Source organism: Mchenga conophoros, linkage group LG20 (genome assembly GCF_057382185.1).
Source record: "Mchenga conophoros isolate Kocher_MC1m ecotype Shallow Benthic linkage group LG20, M_conophoros_male_GT1.1, whole genome shotgun sequence".
Lineage (NCBI taxonomy): Eukaryota > Metazoa > Chordata > Actinopteri > Cichliformes > Cichlidae > Mchenga > Mchenga conophoros.
In genome coordinates this window covers 25,100,006-25,124,772 of record NC_140545.1, presented here as the reverse complement: position 1 = coordinate 25,124,772, position 24,767 = coordinate 25,100,006, and the positions used below count along the sequence as shown (strand labels likewise).

Sequence of the window (24,767 nt, the reverse complement as noted above, 5' to 3'; positions counted from 1 at the left end):
AAAGATGAACAGAGTGATGGAAAATTGGTGGCTTTGCTATAAGGGAGGGTGCAATATCCTGTGTTTATATAATGTATAAGTTTAACAATGAAAAGATGCATATGTGAATGCACAAAATCCACAAAGTTTATAAGACCTCTGAAACTCACATATTTACTTGTTAAGCTAAAGTGCGCTTACAAGAAGACACTGTGCTTTTACTGTGCTAACAGCAGTTTATGCTTATGTAAATCTTTATAGCTATCGCACTAGTTTCGCTCTTCTTGGGCCCAAAGCCAGACAGACTTTACAGCGCATCCTCAAACAAAATGCAACGTGTCTTTAAAATAGTGTTCCCACACGAGAGAAAGCTATGATATGGCCTACAGCACCATTTGTGCATGCACTGGGACATATGTGATTCCAGTGGGAACCAGTCCTCACACCCTGGCAGTGTTGGTGTCAGTTGGTGTCAGGTTCTCACCAGTATTATAGGCACCGAACACCAAAGAGTCTAAATGTGATAGCCTTAGTGCCAGAGCAGTGACCTGACTTCAGGACGCTCATTTGCGACAGAGTGTTTGGAAAAGAAATGAAAAATGAGATGTGCTGATGAAAAATGAGCTGTGACGTGTTCGTGATCACCACTGAAATGGCCGTACCTGGTTTGTGCTTTGCTGACCACAATGTCTGCTGGATACATGCTAAAAAAGTTCAGAGGAAAAGATGTCAGATCAGTGAGTCCATTGTTGTTTTTTCATCCCACACAGCTTTGAACTTATTTACCTTACAGGAGCTTCAGACAAACACCACCTGAGCGATGCCCTGGTTGATGCTTCAAATCTGACAAAATTTCACCTACGTACATTGCCGAGTGGCTACGCTAGTGTTCCTGTAGCGCTAAAAGAAGCCCACATGAGGCAAAACGTGAGCATGTGGGAGAGAAGAGGACAAAGCCAGTATCGCCCACACACCCCCCTTCTCTGCTCAGCAGCCTAAAAGAACTCCTCTACTCCCATCCTTCAGGAGGTGCCAAGGTCTTGTGCCCTGCCAAAGACAAGCTCACTTTCATCGACAGAGTCAGGAGGCTTTCTGGCAAGGAAGACCTGCGCTGTTGTTTCTGGACAGAGCATTTAGTGCACAAACATTCAGCGTGCAAAGCTGAGAAACATGGCAAGGGGATAATGGGAGGCTGCAGGGCAGTTGGAGAGTGTTTTCATCAGCATATGGTGCTTCAGCCACTGAAAAGAAAGGATCTCCCTCCCAGATAGCAGTCTCCAGCAGCATTACATTAGATTTCGTAACATCTGTGCTGTAATCACACATTTCTAAAATTGGATCTGCTTCAGCAAGTCTCCTCTGTGTGTATAGATTTGGAAGTCCCACATCACTACAACTAAAGCACATTTGAGACATGACTTATTCATGGAAATGTGTCTCTGGTCTGGTTCTTGGCTTAAAGCAAGCAAGACTTAAATCTGCAATTTATTTTTAAAAAATAACAATTAAATATTCATTTGCATGTACTGTACTTTTCCCACAGCCTCACCTGGGCCTGTCACTTTGCATTATGTATGCATTACTAGTTAGATTACAGCATTACAGTCACGTGCATGTAAGAAAAGGGACACATTCAATATGGCTGTAAGATAAGCATAAAGAAGAAGTCACATGACGCAGCTCCAACAACTGAATCGTGCAGTCTCTGGTGAGTCACCTTGCTATGGATGATTTGATAATCGGTACATTCACACATCACTACAATAACACAATCCTATCCTATATGGAAAAACAGCGTGTGCAATGGCAAAAAAAAAAAAAGCACTCGGTAGGTAAAAAAGGATAGAGTGCAAAACAGTGAGTCATGCCTACATATATAGTTTATCCATGCTGCAGGGACACATTTAATTGCATTTTATCATCCAAAGAATACAAATGCACTGCACTGACTTATTCTGTTTAATAATTAAAGGGATGTGTTTGTACAGCGTGAATTGGTTCAACAATATTTCCAGCCAACATACCAGTTTGTATAGCTCTGATACGCTGATCTGATCCGGATCCACCATTTCAAACTCTTTTCTGGGAACAAGGTCTAAGCCAAGGTGTCTGATGGGAGAGGGATTTGGTGTGAGTAAAGAAAAACAGAGGGGGAAAAGACATTAGAGGTTTTAGCTCAAATGAAACAAAGGTGTCATATCACCATAATAAAATCTGCAAACATTCCTTAATAACAGTGGTTCTGAGTGCACACCACTTACTCCACAATTTTCATCAAGTTGAAATTTACCTGAAACTTAGCATAATAATAGTCACTATAAATCCATATAAAGCTCACGAATAAATCCAAACAAAACATACTCGGGAACATTAAATAGCAATTGCTAAGATTGCTAAGCGATTGCCTGATTTGTTACAGATTTAGCAGCTAATTTTCCTCACGTGAATCTTGGTTAGCTGACATAAATATATACAGTACGGAGCAGAAATACACAAGAGAAACACCTGCCCTTAACCATTTTAACCCAAATAAACCATATACTGTGTACAGGTTGGTGTATCACCCACACAGAATAAAAAAAAGTTAATTTTTTTAAGGCTACAGCACCACATCCAGCAGACAATATTAGATCATTTTATTCCAGCAGTTCAGTAAGACATTTCTGTCATCCCTGGAAACCCGTAGTAGAACGAGGATTTATGGGTTTGAATGGTACTTAACCACTCAACATGAGTTTGCATTATAGTAACCCACTAAAGGGGTTAAGAACAGTACTGGAATAATTGTGCTCTGTTGCCAGGTACAGTTGTCTCATGTGGTTGCATCTCATACTGTAACTCTTGACTTAAGCAAAACTGTGCAGCCTTAACTCGTGAAGCACTCTGCGCGGACCATGAAATTAGATCACTGCAGCTCTCAGATCAGCATGCACCACACACTGACCTCAACTCGCATGATAAACGACTCCATACTTTAAGAGTTTGTATATTTGATTCCAAGCACGATATGCACAAATATTGACCAAGTAAAGTTGTTTAAAGTGAATTTTATGGCCAAAAATCTCTAAATCTGTTTTTAAACTGACAGATTTTCCCTCCACCTAGAGCTCTTCCTTGGCTGAACTGAAACCCTCGCATCATTATTTCTGTTATGGATGCCTGTCACAGCTCAGTTGGAAGGGGTTTGAAACTGGCAACAGTAAGAATATGGCTTTACAGTTCCTCCGGGGGGATTTGCATTGACTTTAAGCTGCTTCAGATTCACTCATCTGCTAAATGACCATAAAATTACATCACAGCAATGCTCTTACACACCCACTCATCCACTGTGGCAGATCTCTCCAGTGTCATTTGTATTTATTTTTTTATTCTTTGGTGGCCAGTAGTTTGAAACAAATGTTTGCTTTATAGCATGACTTCGCTTAACCCACTCTCTTAATCTCAGTGCACTCAGTGCGAGTGTTACTCACTCATTGCCCCAGTCAAGCCGTACGGTGATGTGGCGCTTGATCTCGCGAGTCTGGTCTTGGGCGAGGTGACCCTGGATCAGCTGCCGACGAAGGTCAATGAGCTCATTCATCACATGGCGCAGTTTATGGAATAGATCTACCTTGTGTTTCTGTATTTAAAGAAGGCAAAAAAGTTAGGTTTGGGATATACAAATTCACCAAAAAAAACAAGAGATTAAAAACTCTCTCTCCATGGGTCTGAAATAAGAATTCAGTGATTTCATTTTACATTCAGGCCAAACAGGAGATCAAGACAAAATCATGCTTTGAATCCAGGCCTCTGCCAGCCCGTGCAGGCTGCAGAACAATATGTGTTGCAACTGAGTTTCAAGCCCACTGGTTTTGTTAATGAAACGGGAAAAAAAATACAGTTCCCTCACAAATCTGCTTTGACCTCATCACAGTAATGAATTTCATCACCATCTCTCACGGACCAAGAACAACAGTTTTAATTCAGGCATTCTCTGTTCTCCCTAATGGTATGACAAGCCCACATAACCACCCAGGTTTGTTTACATAAACGCAAAGATTAAACACCACTACGATGCCAATATAAATTTAATGAGGATAAACACTACATGCTTTCAAAGGCTGGTAGCTGCTGAAAACAAAGATTTTTGTCAGGGTTGATGAGCCCTTTCAGACTGCTATTTACGTGCATTATAATGGATACACAGCTATGCTTAGGCCATTGCTCCCGGAAGTAATACCATGAATTCTAATTGGCAACAATAAGGTGAAATGTATCAACATCTAGCCAATGCCGCATCCTACAGGGGGGTGAGCACCAAAACCAGCACTGTTAAATCAGGGCTTCATATTAGTCGAGCTTCAGAGGAAGTTACATCACCACTCCAATGCCGGAGGCTGCTTAGTTGCTCAGAGCATGAGCAGTCCTCAGTGAGAGGTTATGTAAAAACTCGTTGCCTGTTCTGCAACATAGCCGCTCAGCTCCCGAACTCAAAACCCTACCAACCACTTCTGCCTGCCCCCTCGACACTTAGCAGGATTAAGGATGCTTTAGGTTTCCAGTAATCACTTTTTGCCCGGCAAAGTAAAGGCTGAGTGAAGGTGGTGGATCTTAAGAAAGGCAGGCCAAGATCAATAAATGGCAGAATGACACAGCATGAAATTGCATACGACAGGTCTGTAGGCCATTATCTGTGTCCAACCACCATGTCTGTTCTACATAGATAGTACATGAAAATACAGGGTGACAGTCAGAACGACATGGAGTGGAGAAATATCTTAAGGAGATGTCGCAGGACTATATTTCTAGCGAATCACTACTTCTGTCGGCAAAACCTTATTTTACCAGGTGTTGAATTGTGAGCAGGAAAGAAAACATGATTCCATCAAACCACTTAGGGGAATGCAAATGAAGCAACGGTGGATGCATTTTCTTTGCGAAAGCTGTTTTGTCAAATCCCTTGGAAATCTTAGTAATCTCAGGTCCACACGCACATTTATTGCTTGGTGGTTTGTTTTGATATAAGCAAGATGTACTGTAATATACCGCTACTGACCACATAGAGCTGCTTCCACAAAACGCCCCATTCCTGCAGTGTGGAGGTGGTCTCTGTGATAATAGGGTCCTCGAGGGGTACCACCGTCTCGCACAGCCTACAGCGAAAAAACATGAATTTCAAATCAATCCCTGAAGCATCAATACAACTGGTACAAAAAAATATTCATACTACACAATATGAAGACTCGTCTTAAAATTGCAGCATTTGCCTCTTTATTTTAGAAAAGCTGCATAATGAAAATGTTGTATTTAGCATGAAACTGTGTTTTCAACATATAGTTTTCTTTTTCAGCTGTTCTTTTGTAGGTTTGCTGCTGTGCTTGGGATCATTGTCCTGCTGCATGAGCCCTAGACTCTAAAATACTTTGGTATACAGAGGAGTTCGTGGTCAACTCAACGACTGCAACATACTCAGATTTTGTGGCAAATCCGGTGCGTAATGGCCAAACATCTCCACTTTGGTCTCGTCTGTCCAAATGACATTCTTCCAGAAGTCTTGTGGTTTGCTAAGATGCAGCTTTGCAAACATAAGCCGTGCTGCCATGTCCTTTTTAGAGAGAAGAGACTTTCTCCTGGAAACCCTTCTAAGCAAGCCATACTTAAATATGGTCTGACACTAGGGTGAATTTGCTTGGACTTTCACTCCTGAGACAATGAGCAGCTTTCATGAATGCTTTCTTATTCCTCACTGTACCATGATGGACTCTGTATTGCTTGGAAATGGCCTTATAACCCTGCCCACACTGATGAGTAGCAACGGTTACTTCTTTAAGATCATTGCTGATACCTTTCCTCCTTGGCACTGTGTTAATACACACCTGAATGCCCCAAACCATAAAACTGCAAAAACTTCTGCTTTTACACATTTGCTGATGATTAGTGAATAAAATGCATTTGAGTAGCTGCACCTAGCTGCTACTTAACCTACCAGTAAGAGAGTACTTAGTTTTGACATGCTCTTTATGGATTTTGACTCAATTTTTTGTTGGAATAAATAATAACACAATATAAGATGTCATGTTTTTCTAGCTCATCTCAGATTATATTTATTGTAAGACCCGCCAAGGACCACGTGATTTTTATTATGTTCTGATATGTAAAATCTTAGAGTTGAAAGAGGGTTCACTTTGTTTTACCATGACTGTACATATGATAAATGATTAATAGAGAACAATAAAAAGAAATGCCTCTCTTTTAATAAATTCTTTGGTGTTATCTAAAACATATTCTGAAGTAGGTCACATCAAAGAACATACACTATTTCTATTGTACACTATCAGATTTAAATTATAATATCAGTATGAATACTGGAGATCCTGGTGTTGGTATCACACTGAAACTTAATTTAATGGTATTTCCCACTCCCAGCTGTCTCCAGATTAGCTAAGAAATGGGTGAAGTCACAATTACACATCAATATAACTGTTTCAATGAGGAATTATGTAATTATTCTCTGAATGCAGTTAGGAAACAGGGTGGAGCTAGCCAATAAAAACCATAACACTCATCCTTCTTGTGTGACCACATTCATGGGGAAATATTAAAGCAAAGGTTAGATGCTTGTGAAGCTCTGGCTTCCAACTTTTATACTGTATAACATTTTAGAACAACGCAGGCATCTCCATTCGTTGCACAGTGAGTGGGGGTGATTGTCTGTGGTGGGGATGCTTTGGGAGAACTACACAGATGCAGTAGGTGTGTCAGCTCATTAACTCCATGAGACGGCAAAGCAGATTTCCCAAACTGCAGCTCCTGGAGCGAGGAAGTATAATAATGTCAATTTTGAAGCCTGTACTTTTAATTGTTTCGGTGAAAATGAGAGTTTTCCTGCTATGTGGTAACTCAAATGGAGGATGGTGATATAAGAGCAAACTCCTGATTCACACTGAGCTACAGACACAGAGCTCTTCTGCCTGTTTTTCTCTGTTCCGTTCTGGCCCCGCACACCCATGGCCGGCTATTGTTACCAGATGCATGTAGAGGACTGCAGTGTACAGTGTGTGTGTGTGTGTGTGTGTGTGTGTGTGTGTGTGTGTGTGTGTGCGTGCATGTCAGCAGCTGTCAGGTGGTAATTCTCCAGACGATGGCATTGTCACTAATCAGTGGTGAAGCAAAATTAGATGGCAAAGGAGGGAGGGATCTGCATCCACTGACATTGATCAGTTGATTAATCAGTATCACACTGGCTGTGTAATGAGAGAAAGAAAGCTCCATCAACTCTATCAGCGCCAATAGATCTGACCAGTAAAAACAAACATATCACCCTCTTGTCATCCAGCAGTATGTCTCAATAAAGGCCTGATTTTGATGGTGATGGATCACTGCTGCTGAAGTTGTACATAACATCATTGGCAGTGTATTTCGAGCAGCACACGCCCTTCTAAATGAAATTCTCAGTACTGCAAAGGATTTTACTTTAACTGTGTCAACTTAAACATAAAAAAGTCATTTACACATGATGACATGTTTCTTTTATGCAAAAGGTGTTCCTTCACCCTAATTTTAGTGAAGCTATTGGGATCTAATCTGTCAGTCTCTGACACGCTATGCATACCTTTAGAAATGCTCCAAATTAGGCTGAATGAGAGTAAAAAGCACCATAATTATCATAGTGATTGTTTCCAAAACAATACACTTTATCTCTTACTGATGGAGAAAACTCTATAAATCCAATTATGCCACAAAACAGTCCAAAAAACATAATTAGTTTTATTTACTAGCAGATCAACTCCTTAAAGCCACCCGCTGTTAATAAAAAGACTAAATTGGACTCTCAATTGGACTCTTACAGTGAAAATTGTGCAGGGATTCAAGATCACGTGCAAAGACAAGCAAACAGCAAAGGGAAAAAATAGTTATGCTGTTATAGTTTGATATGTATGCATCCTAATTACAAAGTAGGGAACTTTTTTGCAACTGCAGCTGTTGCTAACAATATAGCTGTGGTCTGGGTATCTTAAAATGGTTTACAGCATTCGTGTCTTGAGGGGCTCGAGGGCCTCGAGGGCCTGTGCTATTACAAGATGTATAATTTAGCTCCGCTAATCTTGCTTAACAGGACTGTTTGGGTGTGATTTGATCACATTTATTTAACAGCTCAGGGAAAATGTGCAAAACACTGCACTACTATTGATGTACACTCAGTGAAATGTTGCTAAACTTTGATTTGGGAAATATGTGGCATTGCTTTATTTCTAACCTCTGCTGGCTGTGAAAAAAATGCATAAAAAGTACTTAAGACAACCACATCAGTTCTACTTTTGTCACAAACATGTCTGCTTTTCTAAAGAGTTGATCAGGAAAATACGCTCACTTGTGTTATGCCTGTATTAACTCCTTGTTAAGCCAATGGTATCAACATAATGCATTTAGACATATAGACATGGTCAAGATGAAGAATGGGGAAAAGGGGATTTAAGTGGCTTTCCACGTGACATGGCTGTTGGTGCTAGACAGGCCGCTCTGAGTATTCCAGAAAGTGCTGATCTACTGCAACTTTCCCAAACACCCATCTCTGAGGTTTACAGAGAATGATCTGAAAAAGATAAAATATGGCAGTTTTCTGGGAGAAAATGCCTGGTGGATGCCAGAGGTCAGAGGCGAATGACCAGACTGCTTGGAGCTGATAGGAAGGCAACAGTAACTCACATAATCACTTGTGTTACAACCAAAGCAGAAGAGCATCTCTCGAATGCACAACACATCACACGTTGAAGCAAATAGGTTACAGCAGAAGAAGAACACCACATCGGGTGTCACTCCTGTCAGCTAGGAACAGGAAACTGAAGCTGCAATTCGCACAGGCGCACCAAAATTGGACATCATTGGAAAACTGTTGCCTGGTCTGTTGAATTATTTCTGCTGTGATGTTCAGATCACCTAAATATGTGAAAGCATGTTGTACCTTGTATCAACAACTCAGGTTGTTGTTGGGGGCGTTATGGTCATGGGTATATTCTCTTGGTACACCTCAGTACCAAGCTGAGTAACGTTTAAATGTCACATAACACCTGAGATACTTTGTTACCTTTTTGCCTTCCACACCCATAGTGCAGCCATCTTCTGATGGCTGATCCAGCAGGATAACGTGTCATGTCAAGTTCAGATAATCTACAACCATTTTCTTAAACTGACATTGAGTTCACTGTACTCAAATGACCTCCACAGTCACCAAACCTCAATCAAGCAGAGAGGTGGTGAAACAGGAGATGCACATCATGGGTGTGCAGGTGAAAAATCTCCATTAAGTGCGTGACGCTATCATGTCAACATGGATCAAAATCTCAGAGAAATGTCTCCAGCTGAGATATTTACGGCCTTTACATAAAGTAAAGTTATGTTTCTGATATCAGTTATAATGCTTCATTCTGTTTCATTTGCAAGGGAAAGTCGTCCTGATGAGTTCCTATTTTGGGACAAGAATGCTATCAGCTAGAGTGGACACCCTGTGGTGCAGTTTGAAAATCAGATTTGAGACTGACATTCTGTGCTCTACTTAGGATGCTGCACATGCTTGAATAAAAACACTCAATCATACAGCTTACCCTCTGTTTGTCACTGTAGATTTCTTCAAGTGGACATAGCTGACTGGGAAAATACCCTGTGGATGGAGGACAGAGCAACGATGTTATTGGGTGTGACAGGATTACATGTCTAATTCTCCAGCACCATGTGACCAAACCTATTGTGTTATGTTTGTGTTATTAGGTAGTCTATCCTAAACCGTGTTAGCTGCAGCAACTGGACATTTTTTAATTCATTTTGTTGCTGGCAAAACATTATATGCTGAGAGAAGTGTAATAATTGCTTTACATGTATTTTTACATTTTCTGCTGTGTGTTTAGAATTCCTGTAAAAAGGTGCAGAGACAGGAGGCAGAGCAAAGTGCAGGATACCTATTGTGTGTTGGCTTAGCGGCAGAAGGGCACGAGAGACTGAGTGGTGCTGGCTGCCACCCTTGCAGTTCATATTTCTTATTCTAATCTACCAGATGTGAAGAATTGGCCAGAGTGAGCACAAGTAATTCTCTCAGCTCGGAGAGAGTATGGGGGCGAATAAACGTGGGCAGCGGAGTACATAACAAAATGGAGGGGTGTTAGTAAGAACTGTAAATAGCTGATGAGAGTAGAGAAGGACAGCATGTAGCCACTAACACCTACATTTACCAGGACTGGACAGCATTTGTGTTTTCTTTAAAACACTCCAGCAACACTGCATATTACTTAAGCTTCTGACACTTCATTTTTAAGCAAACTGAGACACAATGAATTGCAAAAATTACCCTCAGCTTTTATCTTTCTAACAGCAGATTTGGTATTTTGCTTCTGATGGCATTGCTTTTATTATGAACATGCAACATTTAGGCAACATTTAGATATCTGCTGTTAGCACAATGAGTTTCCACACTGCTGTGCTGTGGTGAGCAATGATGCTTGCTGAACACTTCCATACTCTATGGGAGGCAGATATATGTTAACCATGTAGTATTGAATTAGTGCAGCTATTGATCTCTCTCTGTGGTGCATCTACAGCCTCTTCCCACTGAGCAGATAGCAGAGGATTTATCTTAATAATGACGCCGCATGAACAGACTCTCAACAGAGAACTAAGACTTTTAGATTTGGCCTCTCCGTCTCGCCTTTCAGCTGAACTTTCTTTCTATTTGCACTTCTCCCGTGTAAACTATCTGTGATATGGATTAGAATTAAACTGAAGTTATTAGGATTTTTTAAATAGCTTGTTTTGGTAAAATGAAGTTAATAACTGCACCATCTGCTGGTTGAAAGGAAAAAACAATTTGAATCGTCCACAGAATTCTGCTCATGGAAGCCAGAAGCGGTACATATTTTACTACAGCACAGCATATGCATAGAACATATCTCTATTGCACTTTTTCTTTTCTCATCATCATATATTCTTTATTTGTGAATAAAACATTAAAGCTGTCATATATCTGCACCATAAAGTCAGAACATCTTGGTTAAAATGTGTCTTTTTAAAAGCACCTCTGGAAAATACAGGTCAGGAATCTTCTATTTTTGTCAAATCAAAGCCATATTCGATAAGTTCATCAGCCATTAAGGTCTTTGTTGTCTAGACACGGTTATTTCTGGTGGTGCACATCTCTCATATCGCATTATCATTCACAAAAAAACGATTAAGGCTTTGATAAAAGCTTCGTGTGGAGCTCACATTCTATTGCAGGGCAGCCATTTTTATAAACGTGTTCATGACACTTGATTTGTCTGCTATAATCTTAACTTTACTAGTCTGCAGTCTTTGAAAAGTGCTGAATTATTAAAGGAGCCCACACTTGCAGAGATATAACACATCGACTGCTAACAGTGTCTTTTTGCCTTTGCATGCAAATAAAAATATGAGTCTTACAATGCCTTATGCTGACCTAATTTCAATGCAGAATAGTGAAGGTATGGAAATTATCACACTATTAAAAGTGATTAAAGATGCTCTAATTACCTTGATAGAAGGCTTCTTGGTAGAGAACCCTCTGTACCAGCCTAAAGAAAGAGGGGAATTCACATGAGAAAGGTTCACCCTCACAAAAAATAACAATAATATAATAAAATGTTAATCTTTCAAGTCTCCATTCTGCTGTGTCTCCATTGGTTTGAAGAGTTTCAAAGTGAAATGTTTTAACTCATGGTCTGGATACTAAATAGTCAATGTAATTACATGAAATAAACAAATCTATGACAATAATATCTAAACTATCAGGCTAGTTCAGCATTATATGCTTTGTAGACTCAAACAATATCAGTTATACAACCGTCTTTCAAAAAATGGTAATAAGGTGTTTAATGTAAATAAGAACAAAATGCAGAGATTTGTGAATCATTTAAAAGCTAACATGCCAGTTTACAAACTGAGACAGTTTATTGGTTTTCACAGTGTATTGAATGTTTTCCAATGACAGATTTGGAGTCACTGAATATTGGTTTTCAGCCTTTTTCATTTTAATGTAAAGAGATTTCTTCAGAGTCACAGAATCTGTTACTAGTAATAGAAATAATCTGGCTATGATACAGTTTTTACATTTGATGTTATTGTAGTTAATGGTTTGCAAGTCAGTCTGTTCAAATGTACTAGTGTTTTTAAGATTTACACAGGGTGCTAACTCTTTTTTATCATTTAAGCCTTTATAGGGCACTAACTGAAATAGCTGTAAATTCAAACTGTCAGCACCAGAGTTTTTGGAAGGTATTATAAGAAGCTTTTTGTACTGTTTTGCAAATTTTTTTCACTGTTTTGTGGAAAATCAAGCTACCATATCTGGTTAATCACCCAATTAACCAGACTAAGGGTTAAAACCGCATCAATGGTATGAGTCAAATTCCTGTTATCTATGTCACTACAGTCTCTAAAAGATAAGCCTCAGAGTTATTATTTTTACTGTTTTTAATTTGAAAAGAACAATTGTTCAGGGTGACAGGAAATCCGTCTGGAACCAAACAACTCTTTATAAAAAGACAAAGTAAAGTGTGCTTCACAACCTTTAGACAGTTAGCATCTTCTTTTAAATTTATTTTGGCAGTATAATGTTGTTTTCTTTCTTACCATCAGATAGTGCTTTGTTTTTTGTTTATTTGGCCCAAAAAGTAGTGACATTACTCATTCTAAAAAGTAAACAGCAAACCCAATAAAAGCACGTAATAATAAACTAGTTTAGATAACTGAAAAGGAATAAGCTCCATTATACATTCAGTGTTGACATAAGAGACCGGGCTGATTTTACCTTCACTCTTTTCCAGGATCTGTACAGTTTCCCCAATCTCCAGGACCAACGCCTGGCATATTGGTGACCGGAAGTTGCAGATTACTGTGCAGAAGGGAAAAAAAACGAATCAAATGATTAGATATCAAGTCATGAAAAAGCATTTAGCCATACAGCACTTTTTAATGTAACTGCTGTTAACAAAAGTCACATCACAGATTTAAGATCTATGCTTGCTTTCATCTTTGTGGCCTCTGATTGAGCAGGGAACATCCCTCTTCACTGTCATGTCTTCACACGGCATGTGTTTTGGGTTTGTATCGGGGCCGTCAATGCATCGCTTTAATAAGCTGTTTAATGCAAACATCTAAACACAGTGTCACACAGGAAGCACAGCTTAGCGAACTGTAAACAAGCTCCCACCCTGAAGTGGGTAGTCATTTTAATAAGCAATTAATTCTTAAGCGACCTGATTTTTTCTTATGTTAAGTTAATTGAACTATCCCAAAAATAGAGCCCACACAAACTGCTAAGTAATACTGCTAAACGGTGATTTATCACAAGTTCTTATTAGCAGAAATCTTTCATGCCACCTGCTTTTTTTTTGCTGTACCAGCTTCAGTAACAGCCACTGACTCAAACGCTGATGACATGATTATTCTTTGGGGAGAAGAAGCCACAGTGAAGGCCTTAAAAATTGCATCAGCTCTGGAGCTGGATTTTGTCTCTGCAGCACTGCAGCTCGGCAACATGAGCCACGGAACAAACAGTATACAAGCCCCAGTAAAGACAAACTTGTTTAATAATGACGGCACTCCGCTGATGATTTTAAAAACCTACAAATGGTGGCCCTTCAAGGAGAGTTTGGCGTGAATCATTATGCTAATGAACTAGCCAGGGGAACCAGTGAGGGGGAGGAAGGGAAGGAGGAGCCTGAGCTCAGCTCCGTTGCCTGTTTGAGGATAGCGAGCGCTCAGTTCCTGTGCTGGGGTAACTATGGCAACAGATCATCACAAACTGGAGGGCTTTCTTCACTGTAACTGCTGCAGGATCAGGGCATTTTAAAATGGCAAGCTTATGGATGCTGCATTGCACTAGAGTTCAGATGTATTAGGAAGAGAGATGGGCAGACTCAAAGAGCATCCTTGTCACCTTTTCCGTTCTGCCTCCAGTCAGGGCTAAGTATTTCCTATTTCAGAGTCCTATTCTTTAATGGACTCGATTTCATTTGAATTGCAAAACCTGCACTCACAGCATCTGAAAACTCTTCAGCGGAGGCCACGTCAGAACAAGATGAGATTGTCATGTTAGACAGAGTTGGGCACAGAACGCAGGCTCATATTTTCAAAGTCCTCCCTCACAAAACCTCCAAGCTGTGTAAACACACAGACACACACTTGTTTCATTGTGCCTAAGAGCTGCGGAGCATTAGCATATCTTCAAAACATAACCAACAAAATTCAGCTTCAGACTTCGACATGTTGAACGTAGGATGTTGGAAGGAATGACAGGACAGGGAGTAGAAAATGTTGGCAAAAAGCAAACATTTTCCACTCCGCAACAGTATACCAGCCCAGACTGTCCCTCTATTTAGTTGAATTCATGATCCACATGGCATCTGAGGGCTGCTATTGTGTAACCAGTAAGTCATTGGAAGGAATTATGGGGATTGAGCACAGCAGGAGACTCCTGCTGTCCTCTCACCTACATTGTTCCATGTATGACATAAATACACGTCGATTCTTCCATAAGAGCCACCTGGTTTCATTTATTTGTCAGCTATTAAACACATCTTTCTGAAAGTTTAGCTTTGGGAGTCTAGCTTCTAGGTTGTGACTTTCAGAGCTGAGTGAAAGCACAAAAAGGATTTTCATAAATAATTTATAATCAGCAGCAAATGAGTGAAAATGAGCTCATGGCTTTATCATTCTTTCAGAAAGTGTAAGCGCAGCAATTTTCCAGAATAATGAATTCAATCTAAGTTAGAAAGAGAACCGCACAGACAAACGTACATGCTTACTGTATTGCATCAACAGGCGAAAATACAAACTCAAAGCTTTTAAGAGTTCAGTATTCTGTGTTGGCACAGAGAATGCAGACAAGCTGCAGTTGGGTTTCTATGACAGCACTCAGCCTTCATCATAAACACCTCACATGTGACAAAAGAGGCACAATCCTTGGATTATCTTATGCGAAACGTTCCAGCGTTATAGCCGTCAAGCATCACACTGGTCACCTACTACAGAGAATCACCGAGGGGGAGTAGACTCAAATTGGAGAATGTGAATCACGCCATCGTGAGAATCGTGAGACTCGCTCACACTTTTCCTCTGTCGGGCCATTACTTTCTAACTCACTTCTTTTCACCAGCAGTGCTGTCACCAATGGTGTGTAGGAAAAAGGCTAATATAATCAGAAAATGTGGGAACAGACTCAGCGTGGTTTTTGAAATAGTAAGCTGACTGCATGAGTGAACACCAAAGTCCCCCTTGACTCAATCCTGTAGTGATGAAGTGTAAAAGGGTCTTTCAAGCAATGATTGCAGATAAATGTGGCAATTGAGAACCCCAAACTTCCAACCCATCCACATCTCCACAGTGTTAAAAGAGAGAATTGTAGCACCACAAACACTTTGCCGAAGTCAAAGCGTTTGTCACGTATCAGATTTGGATCAGCTAAGCAAACACCAATACTAATGAAGAGGTGTAAATCCAGATTAAAAGAAAGGATAGACTCTTTTAAAGCAAACGTATTTAACTCTTGCTGTTTTAAATTCATTGTAATACACTGAATTAAATGAACAATTTTCCACTGAGTCTGAAACTTCAGGGAGGTTAAAATACCCAAATCCATTTCTACTAGTTGTGTAGAAAACCGAGAATTATGATAAAAATGACTAAACATTAACAGACCATTAAACATGAAAGAAAAACGTGCTGTGAAACAATGCAATAGAAACAGTAGAAACAATGATTAAAAGTTAAATATCAACAGATATTTTTATGTGAAATTGGCACATTCCAGAAATATGGATGCTGTGTTTAGAATTTATTCGTTTCTCGGTGATGCTGTTTGCTTGTCCCTTTGCGTTAAAAAACAGTAAGTCACATTTAGAGTTTATCTGCTATCAGTGACATTACTAGCTGAGATGACAGGATATGCACTCCGTCCATAAAAATATTTTACTCTACACGCTTGTTTAGCATCAGTCTATTGTGTGTTTGTTTAAGTCTCATCTTTGACCTGTTTTCCTTGTCTACCCTTCTCTTTCCTGTTACTCCTGAGACATGTCTATCTCTGAAATAAAATCAATTCTCCCTTTGTACAACAGACGAAGGAGATGTTTGTATTGCTTCCAGTGTAAACACTGACTGTTGCTGTCATGTGCTGAAAAATGTTTCACTGCTATATGTAATAGAGTGACGTTTTAAACAGAGCCATATGGCCTTGCTTGAGAAGTAGTGATAGACACATACAGTGCCTAACTGCATGATGGCCCGCAGGGGAGAAATATTCTGCAGAGAAGGTGGTAATGCCATCAAAAACCTGCCAGTACAACAGTAAACACTGTTATGGATTATAAATTGTCTGCTGTATTTTCAAACAACTGAGTGCTAATGGCACCACTGTAGTGAGAAATGCTTTATCAAAGAGGACACTATGCTCATCTATGCTGCAGTGATGGCGTGAACTTATTTACATGTGTTTCCTTTTGCCTTTTAGTTCCAGTGAGCCATAACAGGTAGAACGTATGCACACTATGGAAGTCCTGCTTTCCTGGATTGAATAGTCCTGTCCCAGATCTCTGGTAAGTTAAAAATTACACAATGGTCTTTGGGCTTCGCCCACTGAGTCATGGAGTTCAGCACGACTTGAATGCACACTCACTTGCTGAGACACATTACTGCACCGAAGTCTTGCCAACCAAGCGATTTCTGCCACAGAGGCAGAGGAGCATTTCACTATATCTGCTTCCAAATTAGTGTCCCAGAAATCTAGCCATGCCACCCAACTGCAGGAGTGTGTGTAACTTTTAAATTCCTGTGTACACGACTGTCACACCATTAACACTACCTATTTTTATTGTTTTATTGCTAGTGACAAGTTAGCAAAGCGACAAGACAGGAAACGTAATAATGATAAGCTGATCCTGTGGCCGTGATGAAACGAGCTTGCTAAACTTTCCACTGCAGATATAGGAAGGATGGATGAAACTGGAGAAATGCTACTTTGGGCGGATGTCTGTAACCCCACTGTCAGCTGAACATTATCTCTGTCTTTTATTCTGTCATGAAAACATTTTATCCTAAACTTGTCTGTTTCAGACGACGGCCTTGACTGCTTGATTATTTGGTGCTTTGCATCTGAGCCACATCCATGTAGCCACAGATGAAGACATCTGATTCATTTCTCATGTGGGCAGGTACTGACTTGCAGTCTGAGCTCTTTCCAATTAAAATGTAAAGGAATATTGCTGCCTATATGAGAAAAATCCATCAGTGACTCATTTGTGCACAAGAAAAAGGAACATTTTCAGCTTGTACACTCAGAAAAATAAAGGTGCCAACTGGAACCAAAAGTGGTTCTTTAGACTGATGCCATAGAAGAACCTTTTTTTGGTGCCACAAAGAACCTTTCAAACAATGGTTCTTTGAAGAACCATTTCTTTCAGTGGTTCATTGAAGAACCTTTAAAGGTGCCCCAAAGAACCATCAAGAAATGGTTCTTTGGGGCACCTTTAATGGTTTTTCAAAGAACCTTTTTAAAAATGGTTCTTTAAAAGAACCATTTTAAAGAACCTTTTTTGAGTGGTTCTTTTAAAAAAACCATTTTAAATCTTTCAAAATAAAATGCATCATAAATTGAATTTGAGTAGGGTAAAATAAATACGAGCACAGCATAGACATATATTAATGGTTTATTGTCATTTTGTAGTTACCAAAAGACAAAAAGGCATTTTAACCCTCAGCACAACATCACTACTAATACATGTCACATATTAGTGTTTTAAAAAGTAATAATTAAATATATTGGCTATACTATAAATAAATATATATATAAATACTATATCTACAGATAACACAACAAATAATACATGTATTGTTTAATTAATAAAACATCAGAAAGTGATAAAACACATTAGAAATAGCAATAGCTTCATAACAGACCAATAAATCAACACATTTTCATCAGCAGATATTTGCATGTTCAGTAAAAACATTTCAACAACAAGTTTATGATTAAAATGATCAATGAACTTCAGCCTTACGCTATGTAATGTACTTTTCATGTTGTACTCATGGTCCTTTGTTAGTCCAGTTTAGGACAATGTCTCTGACGTATGTTTCATATCAAATATATGTCATATCAAAACAAGCCCACACCTGCAGTTGTTTCAGTTTTTCACTGGTGTTTCCTGTCAGCTGGTCAACCTCACTCAGGCGGACATCCATATCAGCCAACCAAATGACAAGTTCCTCCCTTTGTGCTTCAAATCCCTCCCACTCTGAGACAAGGAGCTGAAAGAGAGAGAAAAGAGTCAATTATAAAGAAGAGAGAAAAGTGAAACCCTCCTCAGAAGGTCTGACTCGCATACCTGCAGTTGACCTGTGATGGACTCCAGTTTGGCGTTCACGTCATCCCTCGTCGATGCCAACAGCCGAGTCTGCAGGGTGCCCTGGAAGAGCTGAGTTAATGTTCGACTCCTCCTGGTCAGGCTCTCCAGCTGGATGACCCGAGGTCTCCCCTCTCGCCGCTGCCTCTGAACGCACAAACACAAATTGCATCTGAAGCAGGAGGTGCAGATTTTTTTTGCTATTCTTTTCTAAATCCAGGCTAGATCACGTGGAGGTATTTGGAAAATTGTTTTGGCCAGTGGACGACTGTTGTCTTGCAGAAAGTCAAACCAAACATATGCGATACACAATCAATTCACAAGAACACATTGTAAAAAATAAGTCCAGTTCTTGCCTGATTTCAAGTGAAAGCTGCATCAAAACAGGGTAAAATGAGTGTTTGCAGCAAATGTGAGCACAAAGCCTCACTTTGTACAAGCCTGCTATTACAGTTCTCCTCTATGCAGACGACTTTCCTGTTTTCAAGGCACAACTTGGATCTGCTGTACGAATCTTATGGATACACACTAAATGAAATAATAGTGTGCATGACTCCAGATTCTGATCCCTCATCCTAATATGGTCCCAACATAGCAACAGCAATAATGCAAATGTTGAGGCTTCAAAATACAAAGTCCATAAACCAATGGCTGACATGGGTTTTATCATAAGGGTGATAAATATACAGATTTCAGTCTGTCTTAGAGATTTGATGTTCATTTACCTGCAGATGCACTATACGTACCTGCTCCATGGTTTTTCACAACATTTTGCATATCACTATTTAATACAGGAAGTACGTGAACTAAAACATGTCATCGTTCTTTGTGAGAGGACCATATTAATGAAACAAACCTCAATGACATCATAGGGATCCCTAAAGATGCTCCTGCTGCTTCTCTTCCTCCTCATCCAAAGCTTCCTTCTCCTTGTCCTCAACTTCCATCCAATTGTAATTCAATCTAATTGTGTTTCTGCCCCTCCTCTTCCTCATTTTGTTGGAGCTGTGAACACAGTTAATGTGAATCTGGATTAATTTGTGCAAACAAGAAAAATCTACAGCTTTTTGGTCAGAGGTGCTCTTGTGATTTAAGCCGGGTAGAGTAGATTTATGTGTTGATGCTACCTGCTTCAGCTCTGGCTGCTGAGTGATATTTACACCCTGGCTGGATTACAAACTTTAACCATGTGATGAACTTTGGCCCAGCGTTGATACCTCTTGTTAGTATAACGACCTCTTCTTAGCTTGTATGTATGATGTATGATGGTGGATAAATTAAATATACAAAAAAATTTAACTATATTACAAAAGAACATCTATCCTGGAAACATCAAATGACCGGAGCATAACTTGTCAACTAGTCCGAAACTAAGTTATGCAGGAACAGTCAAAGACACACCTTCTCATGTTTGAAACCATTGAAAGGTTCTTTGTGGCACCAAAACAGGTTCTTCTATGGCATCAGTCTAAAGAACCACTTTCTATTCATTTCTATATAATTCGATTAGACAATGAAGAGTTATCTAATCTAATTATTCATTCAAAACTCTTATGCATAGCTGTATTTTATACAGCTCATACAGAATTCAAAGTACAGGTTCATGTGAGTATTTAATGTACGGCTCAGATCTACAGAATTTCAGAGTTTCTAGAGCAGACACAGAGCTCACAACAGGCTTCAGGCGCCATTTTAGTGACTTTAACAATATATTAAATTTTAATTTCGGTCTAGCTGACATTAGGTTATGTACGCAGCACGCAATTGAACCACATATTTTAGAAGCCAAAGGTTCAAATTAGCTGGGAGCACCTTCACTTAATTATAACAGTGGTTTTGTTAGGAAAACAGTTTCTGTATACCGGATACTAAATTGCGCTGACCTCAACGGCTAACGTATCTAGCTAATCGCTACTGTTAGCACAACATTAACAGCAAGCTACAATGACGAGTAACAAAAACAAAACAGTAATAAGGTTTTAATGGAAATGTTTTACCTTTTCTAACAGTCCCAGAATCCACAGCTTCAAAGTCCAGCAGGTACTGAAGACTGTTATCCGTTTCGCTGTCACCGTCCGTGAGTTTTTTTCCCCGAAAGGTCAAGGCCCGCCGCTCGCACACTCTGTCTGCGCATGCGCATCCCAACGACTGACCCCCTCCGTTCGCTCCCGGGAGGTTATAGTATGACGTGTTCTGACGTCACTCTCTCTCCCTGTCATTTATTTGGCTCGAAACACATATTAACAAATTGATCAGTGATGAACAACTACTCAGATCATTTACCTAAGCTGTGCTTTGTCAAAACGAAGTGTGTGTTCATTACACTGACATTCTGTTCTGCAATTGTTATTTACTTGTATCTTATAATTTGACTTTACATACTGCTGGGTGGTTTGTAAAGTTTACAATAACTAGTATTATCATTATGCTGTATTTTCAAAAATATATAATAATCTCAAAAGTAATGCCTTGGAGTAGAAAATAGTAATGCTTTATTAAAATTTAAAACTAAAGTACAGTACTTGAATGTGTGTATTGTGTCTACTGTTTGTTAACTCACCATATTCATAATGTGTTTGTGGGGTTAGGGGTGTGTGTGTGTGTGGGGGGGGGGGGGGGGGGGGGTTAGGGTCTTTAGGCTTTGGCCCCCACCCCTGCCACCAGTATATTTTTAAGCAAATATTTCTAACTTTTATTTGAATATTCAGTTTCCTACCATCTTCTCTTAAAGGGTAATTGCCAGGTAACCCGCCCTCTCCCTTCGCACACACATGCACACAAAGAAAACACACAGTATAATTCACAGCCTCATTATAGTGAATAAATATTTATGCCATTTACACCATCAAACTTAGATTGCTAAGGATGAAGAACCTTTTGTTCTTTAAAGAACCATTTGTAATAGCTGAAGAACCATCCACAAAATAAAAAGGTTCTTTGACGTATGATGGTTCTTTAAAGAACCATGAAGCCATCTGAAGAACCATTTAAGAACCATAATTTTTCTGAGTGTAGGAAGAAAAGATTTCAAGAAAACTAATTTTAGGCTTGTGATTTAACAGTAATCATTTCAATATTATGTTATTGTGTTATTTTTAACTCCTGGCATCCTCAGAGTTATGTTATATCACAATGTTTTAGCATAATGGCTTGTATTTTTAGCTACTTTTGACAAACTGAGAACTAATTCCTATCTGAAAAACAAGGCAAATTATTATAAACGTAACTGTGCATTAGGATAAACTACACTGGCCATTTTAAAGTTAGGGTAAACAGCACTAGCAGATATAGAAACAAAAATTTCCGACATAAACACAAACAAAAACCAAACAATGCGGAGGCCAGGATTGTAAGAAAGCCATTAACGTTTCATGAGGGGTCTTCAGCTGCCTCCTTTTAAATGGAGCCTGTGAAGATAACAGAAAAAAGAAAGGCCCGGTTGGCTGCTGACGGACCACATCTCTGTTTCATATCTGCGCATGGTAATTTGGGTAATATGAGAAAATATTACACGCAGTGACATAATAAGGCAAGAAGATAGGGGGAAAATGCAAAATGGTGCGACTAACACCACAGATGAGGCAGGAGAGGGACTGATAGCAGGCTTTTGGGGCTGTATTACCATTTATCGCAACAGTTCAGCAGCGTGGGCTTCATCTGCAGTGATGCCGGAGAAATACTGAACCTCGCGAGCCAGCATGTTGTCTGAGGCAGAGGGGGGATATTCACCGGAGCGATGTGTTCAGCTTTCACAAGGTACAGTGTGTACCGAGTAGGTACACGGTGGCTCTGCTTCCCCGCATTTCAGCACCGTGGACAGCGTCATCTCCAGATTCCAGCACCACGGACAGCGCCAGGTCACTCCGCACTGACTGGCGCGTTGGCTGCGCCGAACTGTTGCTTCCACCCCCCCACCCCCCCACCACCAACACAAAACTACCTTCTCCTCCCCTGTTAAAACACCCCCCACCCCTAGATGTTTGCGCTTGGAAAAGTACTGCAGTGATTTCTGCGATGGACGGAAGGATGGAAGAACACGGGGACGATTAGATGCAGCAGCTGGAAGTGGTGATGTTATGGTAGGGCTGCCGCTTGGGGTTCTCCGCCTGCGGTCTTTCTGAAACCATCATGACCAACGCAATGCCTCCAAAAAAAGTGTATATGTGTGGGCGTGTGTATGAAGGGGGGGGGGGGGGGGGTATCATGTGCGACTCAGTACGAGTAGCCCTACAAGTATAAGAAGCAGCAGAGCATCTGGACATGACTCATTCCCCTAATGAAAACCCTCTGTAGTGTATTCTCGCCATAGTCACTTCGGGACTCAACAGTCAATTTATAAACACCTTCCGGGATCTTGTGACGGCATTTTTTGCATCCACTGGTTATTAAATCGTGTACAGCTCGCTTTTGTTCTCCATAAAATGTTGTCATGAGCCCAGGATGCTGCTCAAAGTACACGCGCACACACACACACACACACACACACAGAAAATGTAAAGAGTGGTACTTTGCAGTCCCTGCTGCTGCGGCACCAAGCACGTCAGTTTTATTGTTTTTGGGGGGGTTGTGGGTTTTTTTGTTTGTTTGTTTGTTTTTTTGTCTACAGGTAGACTTCAGCTTCACTCCAGCCTACACCTGTTGGAGGGACGCAGTCACGATGCCCCCTCGTGGTTTCAAAACAAATTGCGCCCTCCCCCCATTACACGCGCTCGGAAGAAGAAAAGGCTAAACCGCTACATTGACGCATTTTTATATATGTGTGAATAAAACCACCAAACTAAAGACTGGGAGCGCATTTAACGGGCCGCCTGCGGTTGTGTAAAGACCGTGATGGCATCTTTAAGGTGGCTGGTTGTAGGCTGTATCATCCCACGCAATTTCCCCTCTCTATGCAGGCACTGTGCGTGTATATCAGCCATTATAAGTCTGTGTTTTTCATTTGATGTAATGGGCTTAATAGTATGGGGGGGAAATCAGGCTGCATAGCCAATGCGGGATTTCGAAGAACAAAATTTGGGTGTTTTCTCTTGTAAAAACTGTCATCGAGAGGCTGAATGAATAAAGTCAAGTTAAAAAAAAAAACAGACAACAAAACTAGAAACCAAGCATCGTTAATTAGCATTAAAAAGGTGTTGTCGACTCACCAACTCCGATTTTCTCCTCTTCAGTAGGTATCCACATATTTGGTTATTTTCCCTTCGGTAGAGCAAGCCACATTATGTCGATATCGTGAGATGATGCTGCTAAAAATGAGAGCTCAAGGCTACAAATTATCCTGGTTGCTGATACATGGGACTACATGTCTCGACCGGAATCAGTATCCTGACGTTCGTGTGTAGAAGGGGGGAGGAAGGACCATCAAAGCCTCGATGTCTCAGCTCTATTATTTCCCGGCGTGTGTCTCTAGCCTGATGCAGTCTCTGTGTCCACCTAATGTAACGCACACACGCATATACGCACGCGCACGCGGTGAGCGGTTTTTTGTTCTCCACAAAAGAAATTTTTTTCTCTTTTTTTTTTTATTGCAGACGCATTTCAGCTGGAACTGAGAGATTCGTTTTCCTCGAAGCTTATTTATTTATTTTCTTTGTGCTTCTCTTCTTTCCTCGGATTTCATCCGCTCAAGTCTGTCTCGTCCACAGAGAGCTACCCAGCGTGAACGCGCGGGATCGCTCGATAATTAGTAGGTAATAGGTCGCGATATTTGATCACCGGTCCAAACTGCCGAGTTGGTGCAAGAAAATACTGAGAAAACTGCAATATACCCAAAGCTGCGCCATCTTCGCGGTCGTCACATGACTTGTTTTGTCAACACTGATGTGTCAAGCATTTGCAAATATATGCACGATCTCTCTCTCTCTCTCTCTGTATGGTACTTTCATCCATCAAAAACACAAACTGCATTTTCTCCTGCTAGGACGCTCATGCTGACTGGCTGGCAGTCTGCCTCTCTTTGTGTGTGTATGTGTGTGTGTGAATGTTTTATTTTAGTGGAGCTGTTGGGCATAAAGAAAAGCTCCCAGTGATGCACATCAGGCCTGACCGTGTGGGGAAGTACCTCCTGGTTGAGTCATTTCAAAGAAACGGACCCATTACCCGCGATGCTTTGTCATAGTGCAGTCATGCTCCCACAAAGGAGAGATGGAACTTTGATCCTTTGAATTTGACTGATGGGTTTGGCAAGCTGGGTTTCCCAAATGACCTGCATCCCAACACCTCTGTCTGGTTTATGGATGGCTTTCACGGTCTGATATTTGACTTTCCATTATTTATTCACAAGCGTGGATTATAAAATCAAAGATTACTGGACATTAGTAGAGACTTAATTTTGGACATAGACTTAAGACTGCTGCACTCGAGAGCAGTTTGTGTTTTTCTTCTTTTTCCAGTCCACACATTGTTGAA

At 40.3% G+C, this 24,767-nt stretch overlaps 2 protein-coding genes across 5 annotated transcripts in view; both read right to left on the bottom strand.

Moving 5' to 3' along the window:
- The window catches only part of LOC146550917 (dedicator of cytokinesis protein 3-like), a 55,552-nt gene extending 31,269 nt beyond the window's left edge, over positions 1 to 24,283 (bottom strand). For all 3 annotated transcript variants that reach the window (XM_085259255.1, XM_085259256.1, XM_085259257.1), the window contains exons 1-8: positions 23,507 to 24,283; positions 12,770 to 12,853; positions 11,494 to 11,534; positions 9,561 to 9,616; positions 5,015 to 5,111; positions 3,450 to 3,598; positions 2,004 to 2,088; positions 642 to 683 (exon numbers count right to left, since the gene is read on the bottom strand). In XM_085259255.1, coding sequence (XP_085115381.1) covers positions 642 to 683; positions 2,004 to 2,088; positions 3,450 to 3,598; positions 5,015 to 5,111; positions 9,561 to 9,616; positions 11,494 to 11,534; positions 12,770 to 12,853; positions 23,507 to 23,543 — 591 coding nt within the window. In that variant the 5' untranslated portion in view covers positions 23,544 to 24,283. The remainder of the gene's footprint in view (positions 1 to 641; positions 684 to 2,003; positions 2,089 to 3,449; positions 3,599 to 5,014; positions 5,112 to 9,560; positions 9,617 to 11,493; positions 11,535 to 12,769; positions 12,854 to 23,506) is intronic.
- Positions 17,653 to 20,890, bottom strand: LOC146550918 (uncharacterized). Of its 2 annotated transcripts, XM_085259262.1 has the most exons (4): positions 20,360 to 20,890; positions 19,219 to 19,367; positions 18,345 to 18,509; positions 17,653 to 18,267 (listed from the first exon to the last, which is right to left on the bottom strand). In XM_085259262.1, exons 2-4 carry the CDS (start codon positions 19,273 to 19,275, stop codon positions 18,100 to 18,102), a joined length of 390 nt encoding a protein of 129 aa, XP_085115388.1. In that variant the 5' UTR covers positions 19,276 to 19,367; positions 20,360 to 20,890; the 3' UTR covers positions 17,653 to 18,099. The 2 variants fall into 2 exon arrangements, with proteins under 2 accessions (XP_085115388.1, XP_085115389.1); XM_085259263.1 differs by lacking the exon at positions 20,360 to 20,890 and having other exon boundaries at positions 19,219 to 19,565.
- Positions 24,284 to 24,767: the final 484 nt, after the last annotated feature.

Bases quoted from the DNA above. Each gene is read 5' to 3' on its own strand.
- LOC146550918 (XM_085259262.1), bottom strand. From the start codon at position 19,275: ATGAGGAGGAAGAGAAGCAGCAGGAGCATCTTTAGGGATCCCTATGAT. The intron at 18,510-19,218 runs GTTTGTTTCATT...TTGTGCGTTCAG, and splicing joins ATCCCTATGATGTCATTGAG to AGGCAGCGGCGAGAGGGGAG. The intron at 18,268-18,344 runs GTATGCGAGTCA...TCTCTCTTTCAG, and splicing joins CCATCACAGGTCAACTGCAG to CTCCTTGTCTCAGAGTGGGA.